At 45.2% G+C, this 19,269-nt stretch overlaps 1 protein-coding gene across 1 annotated transcript in view; it reads left to right on the top strand.

The window, feature by feature from the left end:
- The window catches only part of NRG1 (neuregulin 1), a 1,265,832-nt gene that overhangs the window by 712,722 nt on the left and 533,841 nt on the right, over positions 1–19,269 (top strand). Inside the window, 1 exon segment of the mRNA XM_078676354.1 lies at positions 6,504–6,633. Coding sequence (XP_078532480.1) covers positions 6,504–6,633 — 130 coding nt within the window.

Below are 19,269 nucleotides of genomic sequence, written 5' to 3' on the forward strand. Positions count from 1 at the left end.
GGTCCTGAAAGAAGTGAAAGAATATTGAATGAATCAGAACTTCACTACTATAGGAATCACAAGGGTATCGTCCAAATGAGATTTAATATCATGAAGAAAACACAAGACCAGTTAAACTGTTAATTCAAGTAAAGTAACACCCTTAAGCACAAAAATGGAGAACAACTCTTATACCTTACGGAGTGTTGATTCAGAGACTAGGATGGGAAAAAGCAACTGAATCCTCAGGAACTCTGGGTGGGAATAATCCTCGCCTCCGAGTCCTTAATAGAATTGAAACTTTCCTTTGTGTCTGTTAGGAAATGTTTTCATTTTATGGCAGGACTAGAGGCGAGGATTATGCTTGTTCAAAGCTTGTCCACCACCAAGGAAGCCATGTCAACGACCGGTTTAAAATATAATCTTCTAAACATCCAGTCCGATGACCCATTGGCGGCATTGATAATATCCTCAAGATGTGCTCCGTGGGTAAAAGCTTTGGAGGCCATCGTTACTCTCACGGAGTGAACACCGAAGTGCGAAATGTCAATGCCTGCTTCCCGCATCACCCATCTGATCCATCTTGCAATGTTGGGAGGAGGCACAGCCTTGAAGGGTTTTCTGAGATATGGTTTACACCATGAGGTTGGTACTCTTCCGGACATAGACACAAAAAGAGACAGAGAAGGACCAAAAAAAGGCAGAGCTTCCACAACGTCCACTAAGGGAGGGACGAGAGACACTCTGAGAAAGAAACATTTACAAAAAGAGACAGAGAAGCACCTAGAAAAAGACAGAGCTGCCACAAAGTCCCTAAGGGAGTGACGAGAGACACCCTGAGACAGACACAAAAAGTGATAGAATAGGACCTACAAAAAGACAGAGTCTTATGACTTCCACTAAGGAGGCGGCAAGAGACACTTTGAGACAGACACAGAAAGAGAAAGACTAAGACACCTAAAAAGACAGCTGTGCAACACCCAGTAAGGAAGAGGCAAGAGACCCTCTGAGACAGACACCGATCTTTCTCTCTCTCTCGCCCCCCTCCCCCGTCCCCACAGAGAGGTCATTGAAAACAGATCACAGCCTGCAGCTCGGGGGATTTTGTGGTTAGACAGACAAATACTTCTGTGAATTACCTAAAACTTCTAAATGAAAGTTCTTCTATTCGTTATCCGCTCTCTATGCATCCCAACAGTACTGCACCCTGCTTTACTCATTTTACATGAGTATGTAAGACTCCTCGATAACACTGCACATATTAAATGCTGCTGTCGTAAAGACGCCTGGGCGTGCGTTTCCGTCTAGGAAGGTGGGAACAAGAGTTAAAGCAAAACACATGTGTGCTCACATTTCTGACCAGGGGAACATGTTTCGAAATAACAAAATGCCAGACCTCAGCTCGCCCCTCGCATGAACCACGACACTGAGCTCCGCCTGACCTAAAACACACTTTAGGCTGGAGGGAAACAGCTAATTGAAACCCCATGGCGAGGCGAGGCCTGGCCACATCGGCATTCTTTTTATTCTGACAACGGCAAATGTGATACAAACATAACATTCATTTTTATGTTAATCTTGACAGAAGTAAAGGATTGCATTGCTCTGGACACACACACACACAACACACACACACACACACACACACACACACACATGTGCACACATATACAGGAACACACACATAGGCACGCACACATCCCCAGACACTGATGCTTTCACATACACAGGCAAACACACACACATACACACACACAGATGCTTTCACATACACAGGCAAACACACACAGATGCGCGCACACGCCCAGGCACGCACAGACACACTGTTGCTCACACATACACTGATGCACTCACGCAGATGCGCACACATACACAGGCACACATATACACAGATGCACACACACACGCAGGCATGCACACATACAGATGCATTCACAAACACAGGCATGCACACATACACAGATGCGCACACACCCCCTGGCACGCAAACACCGAACACACACACACACATATACATTCATGTTTCCATCTGCGAGGCTGCAAGAAACAGTCAATTCCAAACTCAACAAGTAGGAACCCTTAGTGCACAATTTCCACCACAGCTGGGATTTCGTTTTAGATGCAAACTTTTTTTTGCAGCACATCGGGATGTACACGGCCCTTGGGATACAGAAACAGTGTCCATCAGAAAAAAAAGGGAAATTGTACTTGTAATAAAAGAAACGACGAGCTACAGTGCACACCAACAGTCTGGCTTTTTTTTCCAGCATAGCTTGGTGTGAGAGGAGGTGTAAGTTAATGGAACTGAGATGTCAGTCAGCATTATGTGAAGTAATCTGTGTGTCAGAAAAACACAGAAAGCGGACTTTGGACAGTGCGTGTTATCACACACCCTGGCCTCTCTCCAGCCTGGCACTCTAATAACTGCGCTTTTCCTGGTAAACAGACTGAAGTGAACGATAGGTGCTAGCGTGAAACCGACAAGGGAGATACATGATCATTTTACAGCTGCCACCACTTCCCCCAAAGCGGAAGGTAAAAAACGTTATCTATCTGTTAGAGATGTCAGAGTGTGCTCACAGCCTGCGTAATTGTGAAAAATAAATATAAAAAGAAGGAAACGCCAAGCGAAAGGCAGGTAATACATTTTTTAAATTTATCTCTTTGCCCCCGACTGGGTTTGTCGCACCCCACCCCACGCCCCGCTAGTGTTGAGGGTCAAAGCCCCATACTGGTGAAAAGGCAGCCAGGGGTTTTGGGGCATTTGCACCTCGCATGGAGCCAGCAGGCTGGTGAGTAGCGCAGACGGCTAGTAAGGGCGGCTGCAGGTATAGTTTGTCTTCCCTTGAAGGGTGGTGTATTTTTTCTGAAGCGGTAAATGTGGAGGAGAGCACTGTTTGACTGGCGCAGTCATTTCGAAGATGCAGAGGTGTGTTTTTCACCTGTGTCGCCTCTCCCTCCCCTCACTTTGGGTTCTTACTAAAGACTTTAACAAGCACTCACCTGCTATCTCCAATAATTCATGCTAGCTGCTCGCACTAACACCAATCGAGAAGGAAGAACCAAACACCAGAGAAAGCGATCGCTTTCACTTTCGCTTGAAAAACAAAGAAGCCCGTGAGTGGTGCGCGCGCCACAGCGAGACATGTGCTTTCAATTATCGTGCCCGTGTCTGGGCACGATATTGAAAGCACATGACGGCCGGTGCTCGTAACAGACACCAATAGACCATGGGAGGAGCAATGCGCCCGATTTTGGCCTATTGCGTGCAGTCTTTTATAAAAAAAGACGCATGCAAAGGCTAATAGCGGCCCACAAAAGGAAAAGCACAAGCGTGTGCGATTCCTAGGTCAGCTTGAAAACCCCGTATTTAGCTACTAAATGTCTCGCGCAGCGCTAGTAATGCTGCGCACTGCACCACTAGGCGCGAGACCTAATAAAAAACTGAAACTTTAGTTGAAGTTAAATAAAGGATCTATGATGGAATGCAAGAGAATGTGACATGTCCAACCACTCCCTCTTACAGGTTTGAGTGGATTTAATAGAGAACTGTGGGCATATAATCTTGTCACTGTAACAGAAGGTCATCAAATGCCTTGCGAGAAACGGTCCCATACCTGCATTTTGTGTTCAATTTTTGTGTTAAATGGAGATCGAACATTCTGAATACAGGAACGTGAATTACACCCATGTCTGTCTCCCTTGTCCTATTCCATAGCTACACGAGGAGAGTGTTGCCTATAGTAACTATACAAAATATAATTATTTATAATGGTAACTATTGTGAAAATCTTAAACTAAACTTACCATCATGATTTTTAACATTTAGGAAACCAAGAGACGTATTTCTATGGAGCAAGAGAAAACCACAACTTGTCCCTGGGATTTAAGGGGTCTGATAGTCAAGAATGGGGATGTTTTGAAAGAAAGGAAAGAAAGATCAGAGTCTGTATCTCAACAGATGAGTCTTTCTTCCCAATTTTATTTGAAATAGAACTGTTTTAAAGGTGAGACATAACAGTGTGTATGGGTGTACTGGGACAAGGAAGACTACGACTAGGAGTAATGAAGATTACCAGCAAGTAACCGGAACATTAGGCAGAGAAAAATCAGGTACAGAGAAATAAATAGTTTACTTAGAAACTGGTATTAGCATAGCTGTGGAATTAAAAATACAGCTGAGGAAAAACGAAATGCTCACGGTTAAGACAAAGGATAATGCATGTGGCATCATTATATTTGAGAGAATATTGAGGGGCCGATTACGATTCGGGTCGGAAGGGCTCCGAACCATGGTCGAGCCCTTCCAACCGAATCGGTCATTGCCGGCCGGATTCCATTCTGACCGAGCCATTCTGATGGGCTCGGTCGGAATGGAATCCGGATGGCAGACGGGCTCTCCGAGCCCGTCGTAGGCCATCCGGAAATCCTCCAGTACTCCCCCGGTCGCCTCTTTACGACTGAGGGAGTATGATTGCAGCTTTTCACTGCCTTTTCATGACGGTCTGTCCGGCACCAAAAAGGCAGTCGGAAGCTGACTCTGGGGGCCCCCAGCAGGGCCCCTAAGGGTGTGAGGCCGCCGGATGGCGCCCTGGGGGGCACCTATTGTGCCCCTCCGTTGATGCCCGCACCCGGTGGCAGGCACCTTGGGGTGCCGGCCACATGGTGCAGTGATGTACTGCACCCCTACCTTCAGCAATGCAAGCATGCTTTCCGACCAGAAAGCATGCTTGCATTGTCAGGTATACGAATGCGACCGAACCCTGTTCGGTCACATCGCACTTGCAGGGCTGTAACCGATGACAGCAGGTCGGTCGGTCACAGCTCCTGCCCGATGTCGGACGGACTCAGGTCCGTCCGACATCGGAATATGACCTCTAGTGTTTACCTGTAGCTGCATACCTTTTATATTGCATAACATTTTTTTACATACGCATTATCAGTAGTAGCATTTACTAGTACTTTTAAAAGTTTTGAAACTTGAACTCAAAAGGTACACTTTTTTTGCTCTTGCTCTATCTTTTGAATTGTTTCAAAGCACCAGTATACCTACAAACAAAACACAAATGAAAGAAAACCCCACAAAAGTACCATGGTATTGTATCGTACACATGGTTCATACATTTTTCATAGAACAGAATATGTTTAAAACCAACAAGGGCAGACTTAAAGGTTGTGGGATGCCTAATAAAATAGGTGCATTTGTGTAAGAATGGATTTTATAAATTAGTGGTGGGATAAACTAGTAAATGTTCTTAAATCTGCCTTTATGTCAGAGGTAGTCAATATTTTTACTGACATGGCCTTACTTTTCTTTAATAAATGTTTAACAATTGTTTGATAAAGCCATCTCCTATTTCAGCATTGAAAATTTGTTAGTGTCTTACAGTTGATATAACCTCACTAGGTAAACCCTTCCTAGCCCTCAACCCATGGTATTATGCCACTGCATGTTTGTCCATCATGCGTTCTAGTCTCGTGTTTGAATATTATTTGGTGTAGAACCTCTTGTTAAAATGTCTGACTTTAACGTTTGATAAAAGGGCTATGCTGTGTTTTGAAGACTGCTATCATAAGTCTAAAATGTAGCAAGAGAGATAGCAGATGTATGCACAAAGCAGGTGGTGCAGATCAGACCTGAAAATAGGAAATGTGGTGCAAACATGTGTTGTAGCAGCAGGAGGCGCAGTCATTGGTCCTTCTCTAAGTCTTTCACTGCAGTAAAATGGAAAACTCCTAAGTGTTGGCTCTGGTTTTTTGATCACAGGCCTGGAACTCTCCCGTGGTTGTCTGTACTTCTGCTATGAATCGCTAGATGTTTGCATTACTGTGTTAATGTATGAGGCTATAAGAATTAACAGAAACTGAGTACCTAGGCCTAGAGGCCTTGCTTTTTCCGTACTCATTTTAGTTTCGCCCTCACGGCATAAAAAGCAGCATCACTGGTCAGTTACAGTTCTGCTTAGATTATTTCCCTATCGGCTCATGTCAGCGGCTATTCATTAACACCACCAGAATTAAATTAACTAGCAGGAGCAAATACAACAGGTTAGTTGGTGCCCTGCAGTATATGCACCCAGCTTAAAATGTATTTCCTTGCATGTAGCAGCTAAATAAAAATAACCACTAACCAATAAAAATACAGCTGGTAAAAAAAACGATTTAATTTAATGAGCAGGCCTATGATCACAGTGGGGTAGCACATTTTTTAATCATAGCTTGGGTCTTTATTGATCATACAAGGCGAACACTTAATGCTGAGGAAGGTTGCTGTGGGGTTTCCCAAAGTTAAGACCAACTGAGAGCTGATGATAATGTCCATAATTTTTAGGGATGCTTTTGGAGTTAAAGGACTTCTACAAGAAGATAACGGTGCACTCTAAAAATAAATTGTTATGATGAAAGTACTTTTATAGTCATTTTGTTTATTGTCTGGTACTGTTATTAGAATGTATAAAAATACTATTTTATCGTTATAATTGCAGTGACAGATGCTGGTAACATGCTTGTCTCTTTCATTACAGTTACAACTACTCCCACCATTGGAACGGGTCACCTTATAAGATGTAATAAGAATCAGAGAAGTTACTGCGTCAATGGAGGAGAGTGCTATGTTCTCAAGGACATTACGAGCAGTACAAAATATGTGTGCAAGTAAGAAATACCTCACTGGACTATTTTGTGACTGCATGTTTTCCATGTATCTAGTGGCCCAGTTTGTCAAGTCACCTCCGCACCCAAAAAACTGTACATATAGGAAAAAATGCATCTACAATGTCAAATAAGATATTCACACGAGTAGTAACAATATTCTGTGAATAAGCACAACTTTCCGCTAGATTAACTGTGTTTATTTATTTGTGGAAAACAGTATTTTTTAACATCATTCCTCTAAGTATTCTCAGTTAAGTTATGCGCCATTTTATTGTAGGCTAATTTATTGGTCTCATCCTCAATCACCATTCTTATTTACTGACATGGAGGTTTCCATTAGAAATTTCCCATTGGCCGTGTGGCTTTGTAATTCGGGCTTCGGTATGTGTTCATATCATTCTGATGCACTTCATCTGCCTTAGGTTTAATTAGACCAGAGCTTTGCAGCAAAGATTAAACGCTTCCTGGTTTACATTATACCACATTCCTATGGTCTTTTCACCAGTGGCTTTACAATGTTTTGTGATTATCCAATCTAAAAGTATGTTTATTTTGTAATATTCTTTAAAAGAGTAAAACCAAACTACTGTCTGAATATGATTTTAACCGTCTGATACATTTAGCAACAGGTCTCTGTTCTTATATTTCTGTAAGCTTGAGATCTTACTTTTGACATTAAATAATGACTACCAGACCACAATAATAATGGTTCTCTTTCAAAATCATGATAGGCCGGTGCACATTCACTCAATCTTGTTATGTTGTGAAAGTTTTTCCATAAGGTTTTAAATATGTCATGCATTTGATAACTTTATTTCGGTCGAAGACCATAAAAGTGCACATAAAATACATACAAGCACGAAATATTAAGACAATAAATAATCATCAAATCGTTAAAAAGAGAATTAAACTATGAGTTATCAAGAACAGGAGAATAGAAAATATCATATTTACTGCAATTAAGTTAAAAAGGTTTGTCTTCTGCACCACATACTGAGTAAATAACGGGATACGGCGAACACAATAGGGGGGTGAGTATCATAGGTCAGGATCCGACAAGCCTGAATGAAATGCAGAAGTTTGAGGTTCCTGCAAATTGGGATCAACCAACAATTTCTAATTGCTGAATAAGCCGGACAAAAAAACAGTACATGTGCTACATTTTCATTTTTATAATCACATGCAGGACAAGCTTCATTATTAGACTTTAACCATTTACATGTAAATGACCTAATAGGTAAAGTGCCATGCCTTAACTGGAGATACAACTTTCTAGCAAACGGAGGTTCAATTACATCCATGAATTCCTCAAATTTAGATTCCATTTTGACAAAGAGGAACTCTGTCGTTAGCCTGCCCGTGATTGCAGAGCTCTGGTGTTTTAGAAAATTCTGCCTACGTATCTGAGTATGGAGTTCCCTTTTTGATATCCCAGGGCAATGAATCTCCGGTGTCTCCCAAAGTTCCGGGAGACCTATCCGGATACTAACATCCCTAATGTGCTGCAGTCATGGGATCTTTTTGCATTTAAGGGAGGTCCAGACCTCAGATAATTCTGCTCTGTAGGCGGCCAGTTCAGGGACTGACCAGAACCTCTTCCAATACATAATTGGTCTTGCACTTGTAATCTCCTCTATTGGCTCCATCCCAAGGTCTAATTTAAGAGGAATCAATGGTGTGCTTACTGGTAATCCAACTAGATTCCTCATGAAGCTTTGTTCCACCCTTTTAAGGTTCAGAGTCTGTTTATGCCCCCAAAGTTCGGCACCATATATTACCGCAGTTCTAGCCTGACGACAATGTATTTCCAAAGCCGGAGACACCGGCTTAAATACTGACCCCCTAAATACTTTGTTTATACCCCCCGCTAACTGTGATAATTTGAGTGCCGACTTGGCAATCTGCATGTTCCATTCAAAACTCTCTGTCAGGGTAACACCCAGGTATACAAAGGTCTTAAACCTCTCAAGGGGAATGCCGTTTAAGACCGGGTTTGGGCGTGTCCGCTTCGGGGGGTTGAAAATCATGAACTTCGTTATTTCCAGGTTGATTTCCAGTCCCCTCGTCGCGCAAAACGCTACAAATCCGTCAAGCGTTCTTTGAATGCCCGATGATGTTTTATACAACAACAGAGTGTTGTCTGCAAACATCAGAGCGGGCACTCTCCCTGTGGCCAATTTTGGGGCATCGTTGTCCGCCACAGCATTCAGGTAATCCACAAGTCCAGTAATGTAGAGACTGAATAGTGTGGGCGCCAGGACGCACCCTTGGCGCACTCCTTTCCGGACTAAAAATTGATCCGTAAGGTCGCCATACCTTCCGTACCTGACCTGTGCATAGTTGTTTGTGTGGAGCCTAGATAGAATGGCCAATAAATAGGGCGGGAGTCCCAGGTCTGCCAACACCTTCCACAGTTTCTCACAAGGGACTAAGTCAAATGCTGCCCACAGGTCCACAAAGACAAGGTAGAGGCTGCCACCCTCCACACTTGCTGTTTTCCAGTACAGGACCTGCCAGCGAAATATTTGATCTAAGGTAGAGGTGCCAGACCTAAAGCCTGCCTGGAGTGTGGTTAGAATTCCGTTATCATTTATCCACCCAAGGATCCTATCAAGGACGATCCTCCCCATTAACTTTTGTGATGTATCTATTAAGCTAATGGGTCTATAATTTGATGGGGTAAGTGGACAGCCCTTTTTAAAAATTGGCACAATCTCCGCTCCCAACCAAGTTGGGGGCAAATCAGCTCCCCGCAGGATCTCATTAAATAAAACGACCAGATAAGGTGCCCACATTTTGGGTTGGGTACGAAACAAATCCCCAGGCAATTTATCCAGACCTGGGGCCTTATTGGGGAGCAATTTTCCTATTGCTACCTCAACCTCTCTCAGTGTGATAATTTCAACCTGGGGGAGACAGGACTTTCTTCCTACTATCAATTGGTCCCTCCAGCAGGAATTGACCAGGGTCCCACGTGGTGGTGCTTAGTTTGGGGACCTTTAATAGGAACTACGGTCATCTTTTCCCAATCTACAACCCCTCGGACACTTCGGATTTGTTGGGGTCCAGTGATTTCATGGGTTAGGATGTCAATCTCAGATGATCCGTAGAGTGCTGCAAAGTGCTTTTCCCATATTGCAGGAGCAATATTGGGGGCAAGCACAGGGGTAAGCCCACTCAGACTGGTTGCAACAATGGACCAAAATAACTTGGAATCCCTACACCTTAATGCAGATCCAAGCTCCTCCGACATCATGGCCTCCCATTACTTCTTAGCGTCATTAATTGCCTTTTTGTACATAGAGCGATGGACTCTAATAGCTGTAGTATCCTTAGTTTTTAAAACTAGCAGCAAGACTTTTTTTGACTTTCGGCAGGAGGCATTAAACCATGGGTGCATCTTAGTCCGGGGGAAATTTACCCTTGTCACCGGACAAAGGGCATCCTTTAAGATGGCGACCAACTGGTTATGGATATCGGTGGCCCTTCCCCTGGAGCCAAGATTCCCCATTTCTACAATAAATTGGATAATGATCTCATATAATTCAGCAAGTTTTGTTGTGGAGTCTTGGAGGTCTGGCCATTTTACCCTTCGCCTACAATTAGCTATTATCAAAGGTTGCGGAGCACTTTTTTGGGGGGGCGGTGGATTTATCAGCCCGAAACTCCCCGGTTTAAGGGACAAAACTAATGCATTGTGGTCGCTATCATGCCTTTCAAGGACCCTAAATTCGAGCAACCTATCCCAATGCCTAGCTTCAATGAATATATAATCAATCACTGAAGTTTGATTCAGTCTATTAAACGTTTCTCTCCCCGGCCTATCGTGCTCCACCCTCCCATTGCATGCTCTCAGTGATGTAGTTAGCGCAAATGCCTGTAGTTGTAGGACGAGAGCGGTCCATACCTTGACCTGAGAAATCAGCGGGTCTGGGATGTGCCAAAGCTGGTCAACTTCATCCTGGACACCCAGATTCGGGTCCACAAGAGGCTCAAATGGCAATTGAAGTCTCCACCCAGGATTAAGACGGTGGAAGAATCTATCGACTGGGTAAAGTTTAATAAAATTTCAATTGCCTCGGACTCCAGACCCCGCCTAACTGGCCTTGAGTATACATTTATTAAGGCTATGTTTTGCCTATTTTGCGGGGTAAGTAGTACGCACTGGACGTCTGATGAATTAGTTGGAATTTGAGTAGCCTGAACTCCCAGGTGGGTGCCCACCCAGATTGACAACCCTCCCGAGGGCCTTCCCCTGCCTCCCGTTGTTGCTAAAATGTCAAAGGTAGCAAAGCCCGGCACTGTACTTTCTTGTACCGCCCAGGATTCCTGTATCATACAAATATCATGTGATGCCATAAAAGTACCCCATTCAGGAATGGACAATTTATTCTTCAGTCCTGCCACATTCCAGGACAAGATCTTAATTGGTGGATCGGCTAATCCTAGCTTAATTGATGCACAGTCCAAGGGGCTGATAGGCCCAGCAGTAAAATTGGAACTCACAAGCACCCTTTCCTCTATCCCATCATTTGGTGTATATCTATTAACCAATATGGTGGTAACTAAAGGCTGGGGTGCCTGGTCCAGTACCAGGGTTTTTGCGGGGGAACAGGGATTTACACATACATTAGGCTGTTCAGTCGGAAGCGAATGACTAATAGAATCCTCTCTCTGTCAGTCGCAGTCATCGATGCCAGAGAGGGCATTGAATCTGTTCATGACCTCCACCGGTGTAAGCTGTCCAAATGTGTCCACCATCCTAGGTCTGTGGTGCCTAAATGGTACAGTGTCCCATCCAGGTAATCTTTCAAGGACCGAAGGGTTGGGTGTATGAATCGTGTTTCTATGAGTACGCGTATCATATATACCTGGCCTATAAAAAAAAAACAAGAGGCAGTATGACATTGCCCTGTCTACCCTGTAGTGTTCCGCCCTGCACTTCCCTCAATAACCTATCCACTGGTACCGAGTTATTAAAGTTAACCACTATACAATCACCTTCTCTACATTTCCGCGTTTTTCCAAGCCACGCTACTCTTCGAGCCATTATTATGTGGTCTCCTACTCCAAATTCTTCCCTGGTATTTCGGCTCAACCAATGTATAACCTTGTTTTTTAATTGGTAAAACTCCTCTCTCTCTCCCTGTCGTAGTGGTGGGACATTTCCCAGGACTATTACTAACGGGGAACATTCAGGTGGTAAATTTAGAATGGTTTGGTTGCCTACACCAATAGTTTGTTTGGCAGTGTGTTTTGGGCCTGGCAATTTTTCCCCTTCTGTAGTTTTCTCCTGTAGCCTTGTTGTTCTATCGCTACCCACTATTCCCTGTGGTTTCTCCCTGGGTCTTCCTCTGCTATGCTCCACATCCCACCCTCCGATGGTAATGCATAGTGGCCCGTGTTTGCAATATTAGGATGTTTTGGGTTAACCATGCTCTTTGCGTTCTCATCCTGACCCTCTGGCCTTATGCTATTTAGTCTTTCGCCCCCCAACTTCATGCTGTTTCGGGCTGAATTAAGTAGTTGGGTGTTATCTACTGTGGCCTTTTGGAGGTTACTTAGAGTTTTATCAATTACCTTTAGCCTTTCAATAATAGGAAGTATTAGAGATTTTACAAGGTGCTTCACTTTCCCAATCAGCCCACCCTCTTCGGACTCCACTATTTGAATTTGTTTCGATGACTGCTGTTGATTATTGTTACTAGTGGGGCGGGCACCTTTATTTTGTACAGGGGCTATATCAAATGTGGGGTCAAGACGATTAGAGCCCTTTGGTGTACCTAATTTTTCTCCTAATTTAGGGATCTTGGCCTGTTTGCCTTTATACCCTCCACTTCCCCGCTTTCTTTTCCCGGTTTGATTCTCACTTATAGGTGTTATATTAGCAGTCGAGAGTTCATAGCTATCTAGGGGGTTCGTATCACATTGTCCAATATCCTCCAGAATGGTGACACTGTCTCTAGTGCTATTTCCGGCTGTAACACCACTTAATGTATCTGACCCAATACTAATGTCAGGCAAACCTAGGTCGCTAAGCCGCTGGCTCAGCCGGTTTTTAGGTGTTGTACTGTTCTGAATTGGGCCCAGGGACGACAGTTTGGAGTTGAAGAGTTCAGTAGAAAGCCTTTTTTCGATAGATAGAGTCTCTTGATCAAGTGCATCAACAACCCTGGTGATATATTTGTCCATAGTTCCCACTATGCTTCCACAGCCTATGTCCGAAATTAATGTTGCCCCTTTTACTTGTCGTAGTGGCATGGTAATAACTGCCTTCACCCCAAAGTCACAACAAGAAATACAGAAGTTGTCTTAATCCACCTGCTTTCGCCTGTAGTGTGCTGTAAGGAGACCGTTAATGAAATACCTTGTAATGACAGGAATGTGGCCCAACCCAGCCTCCTCAGGCCTCTGAGGGCCACAGAGGGCCCACCCTTTGCCCGGGCTTAGCCCGGCGCCCCGCTCGCGTCCCGCGAGGCGGGGCTGACGCTGTTTTTATGCGCCTCCTGGCGCGGTTTCCTGGAGCGCGGGCCGCATGGGGTGATGGTAACTGTAGTCACCTGTCCCGCTCTCCACTCGGCAGCTGCACTCGAGTGATGTCAGAAACGAGTGAGGCAGCGGGAGGCAGGCAGGTAACTCCGGCGGCTTCCTAGTAGATGCACAAGGCTGCACGGCAATCAGGAAATGGGCTGCTAGTCCAAATTCTATGGGCGCATGTAATAATCAGACCGGTATTAGTAATGGTATATTATTAAGTCAAATAATAATTTCAGCAAGTTTAAGAGATTCAAAACTTTGCAGTATTTTGTTTCTTATTGGGATCCTAATTCACTCGTACGGATCCAGCTTTAGAGTCTCTGATAATCCTGCATCCTTCTAGTCAATGTCATAAGGCTTCACAAGCCACACATATATTTTTTTAACACTTTATTATTTGCAGGTAACAGATGACCGGACATTACAGACTTCAATATATAAGCATTAATAATACTAGCATGTTTTAACATACTATTAAAAGACATTATGGAGGACCCGGCATCATGTAAATTTGAAAAGAAATATTCTGCAATGAAGCAATGATGTCTGGAGGGGGATGATGGGAGTCAGGGGGTGTACCTCAGTCGACAGTGTCTTGGCTAGTGGTACAGAGGGAAGCATTGTTGGTAGGCGATTGAGGGGATGTATTTGAAAGGTCTGATTCTAGAGTTTGTAAATAGTTGCAAAGTGGTTGGCAAACGTCTTTGGGTCTGGAGGAGGTGGGTTGTAATTGGGCATAAACTTCGCTGGTTAAATCGCAGTATGTCATACTCCTGAGCCTGGCTGTAGTAGTGGGTCGTAATGTATTGCCCCAACAAAGGGCAGTCTTTCTCTTAGCCAATAGCAAAGCAATGGCTGAGAACCAGCAAAGATTTTAAGGAAGGGATGAAACACTACCCAGGTGTGCCAGGAGGGTAGAGGGTTCAAGGTTCAGTGAAGTCATATGGGATAATATCTTGAAGACCGCTGTCCAATACTAGCGATGTCGTGTGTGTGAAGTCAGCTTCTGGTGCTTTGCATTTAGGACAGAGGGAGGACCTGGAGTGATCTATTTTGGACAAGCTGGCAGCCGTAGTGAACTTTCTGTGTAGGAATCGTAAGTGGTTTGATGTATGACAGTGATTGGGAGATAACCAATTTAGTTTGCATACAGCAGTAAGTCCAATCTCTGTTGGTGAAAATTTGTCAGAGGTCTTGTTCCCAGCGTTGTCGGACCTTGCCATCCTGGGTACGTTTAAGAGGCATACAGGCGCGATGAAGCCTAGAGACTAAATGTCCTCCCTCTGGATCTGTAATTAGTAATGTAAGAGGTGTAAACTCCTCAGGTGCCAGTGGATAAGAGGGGAATTGAGAGCGCATCGTACCAGCTAGTCGGCGGAAGACAAATTGATCCATATGTGTGGCATCGGAGATGTTGGGGTCCATGGCCCCCAACAAGCCATGGACCCTGGAGGGATATTACATGACTTTCCAGGAATAAGGTACTGAATGTGTGGAGATCATACTTGGTCACTGTGTACTGCACTAGTTTTTCAAGGGTTAATGTTAGCCAGGGGTTGAGAAACAGTGGGTATGCTGGGGAATATTGATGGTTCAATCCCAATACCCGCAAAATTTTCGAAGGGCCCAGCATGTTGTGGGTAGGGTCTGTATATCTGTGGGATCCAGTTTGAGGCCTTGCGGTAATAAGACAGCCAAAGGAATGGGATCCGCTAGGACACGCTCTGGTTTAGCATATGGCAAACGGACATCAGGGTGATACCAAACTGAGACTGTGCGACAAAAAAATAGACATGAAAATCGGGGACTGCGAAACCACCGCATTCATACAGGATGACAAGGGTGTCCCAAGCGACTTGGTGTCTACGTCCAGCCCAGATCAGGCGAGGTAATAACCCGCATAGGGATGCAATAAAGGAGGCTGCCAAAGGTATAGGTATATTTTAGAAATAAAGAAAATAGGGAAGGACTACCATTTTAATAATGGCAATCCGGCCGCCATGGATAAGGGAAGTCGTATCCAATGTTCTATCTGTTCAGTTAGTTTGTCAATGGCTGGGCCCTAATTGAGATGAACAACCTGTTCTGTATCTCTATGTAGGACTATGCTCAAATATTTAGTGGAGTTAGTGCACCATGTGAGAGAGTAATCGCTTCAGGGGGGCTTGTATGTCGGTGAGAGAGAAAACTTCAGATTTGTAGGCCTGAAAGGCCGCCAAAATGTATAATCCCACGATTGAGAGGGTCCAAGTTTTCTGAGGTGTTTTTGAAAAATTATAGGATGTCATCTGCATACATTGAAATAAGGAGTGCCTGGTCTAAAATGAAGACCCCAGTGTAGGTGTTTCTCTTGTAAAAGGCGAGCCAGAGGGCCCATAGGAATAATGCACAATAAAGGTGAGAGAGGACACCCTTGCCTGGTGCCTCTTGTTACTGTGAAAGGGTCTGATAAAGAGCCATTGAACCGTATGCGGGCATTAGGTGCAGAATATAAAAGGGAGACCAAAGCAATGAGTTGGGGAGGGATGCCAAGTCTCTGTAAGGTAACACAAAGGAAAGCTGTTCCAAAGAATCGAATACCTTCTCCGCATCAAGAAAAGCAACCACATCCAGTACATCACAGGAGATTGAATTCAAAATTTAAAAAACAGTACTCAAGTTAAACGAGGTAGATCTATGGGACCCAGTTTGGATAGGGGATGTGATTTGTTCCAGTGAGAGCCTATTAGCCATTGCTTTAGCTAAGATTTTGTTGTCAAAATTGATTAAAGATAAAGGCCTATAGGAGACACACAGAGCCAGGTTTCTGTTTGGTTTAAGGAGTAGGGAGATCGCTGCTTCTCTCTTCGTAGAAAGGAGGGATCTTTTATCTAGAGTCTCAGTGTAGACCTCTAGGAGGGGGTATGAGAATGCCTTTGAACGCTTTATAAAAGGCACCGGTGAGACTGTCTAGGTCAGGGGATTTGGATCTGTCTAGTGACTCAATAGCCATGGTGATTTCTTCAGAGGTGAAGGTCTCGGCCAGAAATTGAGATAAACCAGTGGTGAGCCAGATCATAGCTATTTCCACAAACTAAGGCAATCATGTCGTATCATCCAGATCAATGCGTGCGGTAGATAGCGATTCATAGTAGGAAACAAGCTTCCGAATTAAATATTCATTCTCCATGACCTGGGTGCCACCATCAACGCATATTTTAGTAATGCATCCCAGTCCCCGAGAGGGACGTAGGCGGCGAGCTAATGTGCGGTCAGGGCGTTCGCCCTTGCCGTAACGCCGGGCTGTCACGTATTTCCCAAGGTATGTGTATTCTCTCTCCACAAGGTCCTGAAATTCTGTCAATAATGTTCGTTTGTGTAAGTAGGTGGGGTTGGGGTTAGGGCAGTTTGTCCTAACAAGGCTTACAAGGATGGCCTCTACTCGAGCCAGGTCGTTGCATTTGACCCGGAGGACTCCGGCGTGTTTTGATATAAACAAGAAAAGTGTCCTATAACATGGCCTGGGTGTCGACCGGGTCGGTATTCATGCTGAAATATTTAATGATCGCTTCACGCAATACTAAATGAAATATAGCATCTAGCAAGGCCGTTGAGGGTAAGGACCATCTACTTTTCCAACCTTCTCTGTAAGGTATTGTAAGCGACCATCTAATGTTGTGCATGGTAGTATCTGTATAGCCTGTATCCAAAGGGTAGCATTATAAGAGAGGTCCCAATAGTCGAGCTGAGTCCATACTGCGTGAGGGGCAGATTAGAAAGTGTGCCCTGGAGTGTTTGGTTGATGAGTACGCCAGGTATCCTTAAGGCCATGGGTGTCTATTATGTCAAGGAGGGCGCACAATGAGCGGTGTTTGCCACTGTGGCACTGGCTGGTTGTGTTCAGCAAGGGTGAATCGCTAAATTTAGATTGCCTCCCAATAGTGTAATGTCCGTGTCGTAGCGGTCTATAAGAGCCTGGAGTTCATGAAAAAAGGAGGGGTCATCCACATTTGGGTCGTACGCATTCAGCAGTAGAACTTTCCTCCCCAGTAGCGTGCCTGTGACTAATACATTCATACACATTTGCAAGCCTCTTTGAAAACCCGGCTCTTTTCCACCCAGTAACAACTTCTCTTTTCTCTGAGTCTCTCATATCTCTGCTACTCTTAGCGCCTAGACGCCTCGGCAATCGAGCGCTTTATAAATCTTTACTTACTTACTAATATGTTATGGCCCTCAGTTTCAGTAATAGTAGTGTGGGGATGGAAAGGAAGGCTCCTATGAAAAATGCACACACCGCAGGAACATGAGCTCTAATTGGAGAAGTATCTGAGGGTTCCCCATGAGGCAGCAAAGGAGGGAGAGGGTTGGTGGGGGATATATGTGTTTCTTGTGGGAGAGCCACTGTTAGCTCGTGTTTATTCAGATATGGTAACACCTGATTACCCTTGCGAGAGTTATTGAGTCTTCGAATGTTCGAGGTGAGGAGAGGAAGATTGACTTGCTGTGTGTTACCTCCTGTTAGAATTGGGGGTCTCTGGTTGGCGCAAGTATTCACTTGTGACAAGCAGGGACCCTCTCCTCTAAGTCAGGGCGAAGGATGACCCCTTAGAATTACCCTTGCTCACCCTCTAGGTGCGTGGCGTGAGCAGCCAAGGCTATTCTCCAGGCGTTTCTGAGTTAAGCATTTGTAATAACACACACAGTAAATATACCAATCCCCCCACAAATGGACACCAGGTTGTAGTTCTATAAAAATACGTTCTCTTTATGTAAAAATATATATGCAGGCAAGTATTTATCACAAGACCATTAATAACGTTTTTCTAAGCCACAAGGTTGTAAATAGGCCAGTGTTCTCTTTGCTTACAGGTCAAATATTGCTTCTTAGTCTCTTTTACTTCAAAAACGGTTCTCTTAGTTCTTTTAGACTGTTCTTAGTCCCTGAGGCCTCTTTAGGACTCATTGGCCGCTTCTTAGCGTTTCTGTGCGCTTTCCCCGGTGAAAATGAGAGAGACCCTACCGCGACTCACGCATCTCGCGGTGCAGGTTGAATGGAGACCAGAGAGGGGCTGGAGAAACCCTGGGCATTTTCCGGAGGTGGGGGCTCTCAGCTGCAGTGAGGAGCAGGGAGGCTATGAGAGGAGCCTCGTGGAACCCAGGGCCTAACCCTGGGCCTTTTTCAGAGGTGGGGGCTCTTGAGCCTCGAGGAACCCAGGGCCTAACCCAGGGCCTTTTCAGAGGTAGGCACGTACCTTTGTGATCAGCGTATGGGGAAATAAAACATTGCGGGCCCCGAGCCCGGTAAAGATCCTTGGGAGGAGGCGTCCGGACTTCGGGGAATCTGTTCTCTGGGTCTTTGGGGTCTGGTGGGGGCTTCAGGCGGGAGCGTAGGGGGCACACCAGCGAGCCTCCAAAGGCGAGGTGATACAGTGATTTCCCTCAGCGGGGGGAGAGCGGCTCGGCGGAACGGGGCTCTCCCTCGGCGGGGACGGGGAAACACAGTCGATCATGGCCTCGAGGAGGGGCTGGGGGGCACCAAGGTCACGGCAGCGAGCCTCCAAAGGTGAGGTGACACAGCGATTTCCCACAGCGGGGGAATGGCGGCTTGGCGGAGCGGGGCTCTTCCTCGGCGGAGACGGGAAAACACAGTTGGTCACGGCCTCGAGGAGGGGCTGGGGGCACCAGGGTCACGGCTCCGGTGGGTGCAGAAATCCTCACAATTACCGGCAGACGAGCAGAGAGCAGGTTGAGCCAGATGATCCTGTGGCTCAGGTCAGGGGCAAGCTCAGTCAAGCCCTTGGAGAAAGTTTCTAGCACAAGTTTACAAAGTCTTTTCAGCAAGTCTTTTCCTCTCCTTCCTCAGCAAGGCAAGCAGCAGGCCAGTCCTTACAGCGTCGTCTTCTCCTTCTAGTTGGGCAGAGGTTCTTTGTGGGAAACAGGATTCTGATTTACAAGGAGCAGGGCTCCTACTTTTATACAGAATTTTCTTTGTTCTTACAGGCCAGGGGGGCCTCTGCATAACTTCATTCAGTCTCTGAGCACTTTGTGGGTGTACTCTGGTTTCTTCTTTCAGTGTGAGTGGCAGGCACATCAGACGCTCCACAGGAGGTGGAGCCA

This window comes from Lissotriton helveticus, chromosome 2_1 (assembly GCF_964261635.1).
Source record: "Lissotriton helveticus chromosome 2_1, aLisHel1.1, whole genome shotgun sequence".
NCBI classification, from domain to species: Eukaryota; Metazoa; Chordata; class Amphibia; order Caudata; family Salamandridae; genus Lissotriton; species Lissotriton helveticus.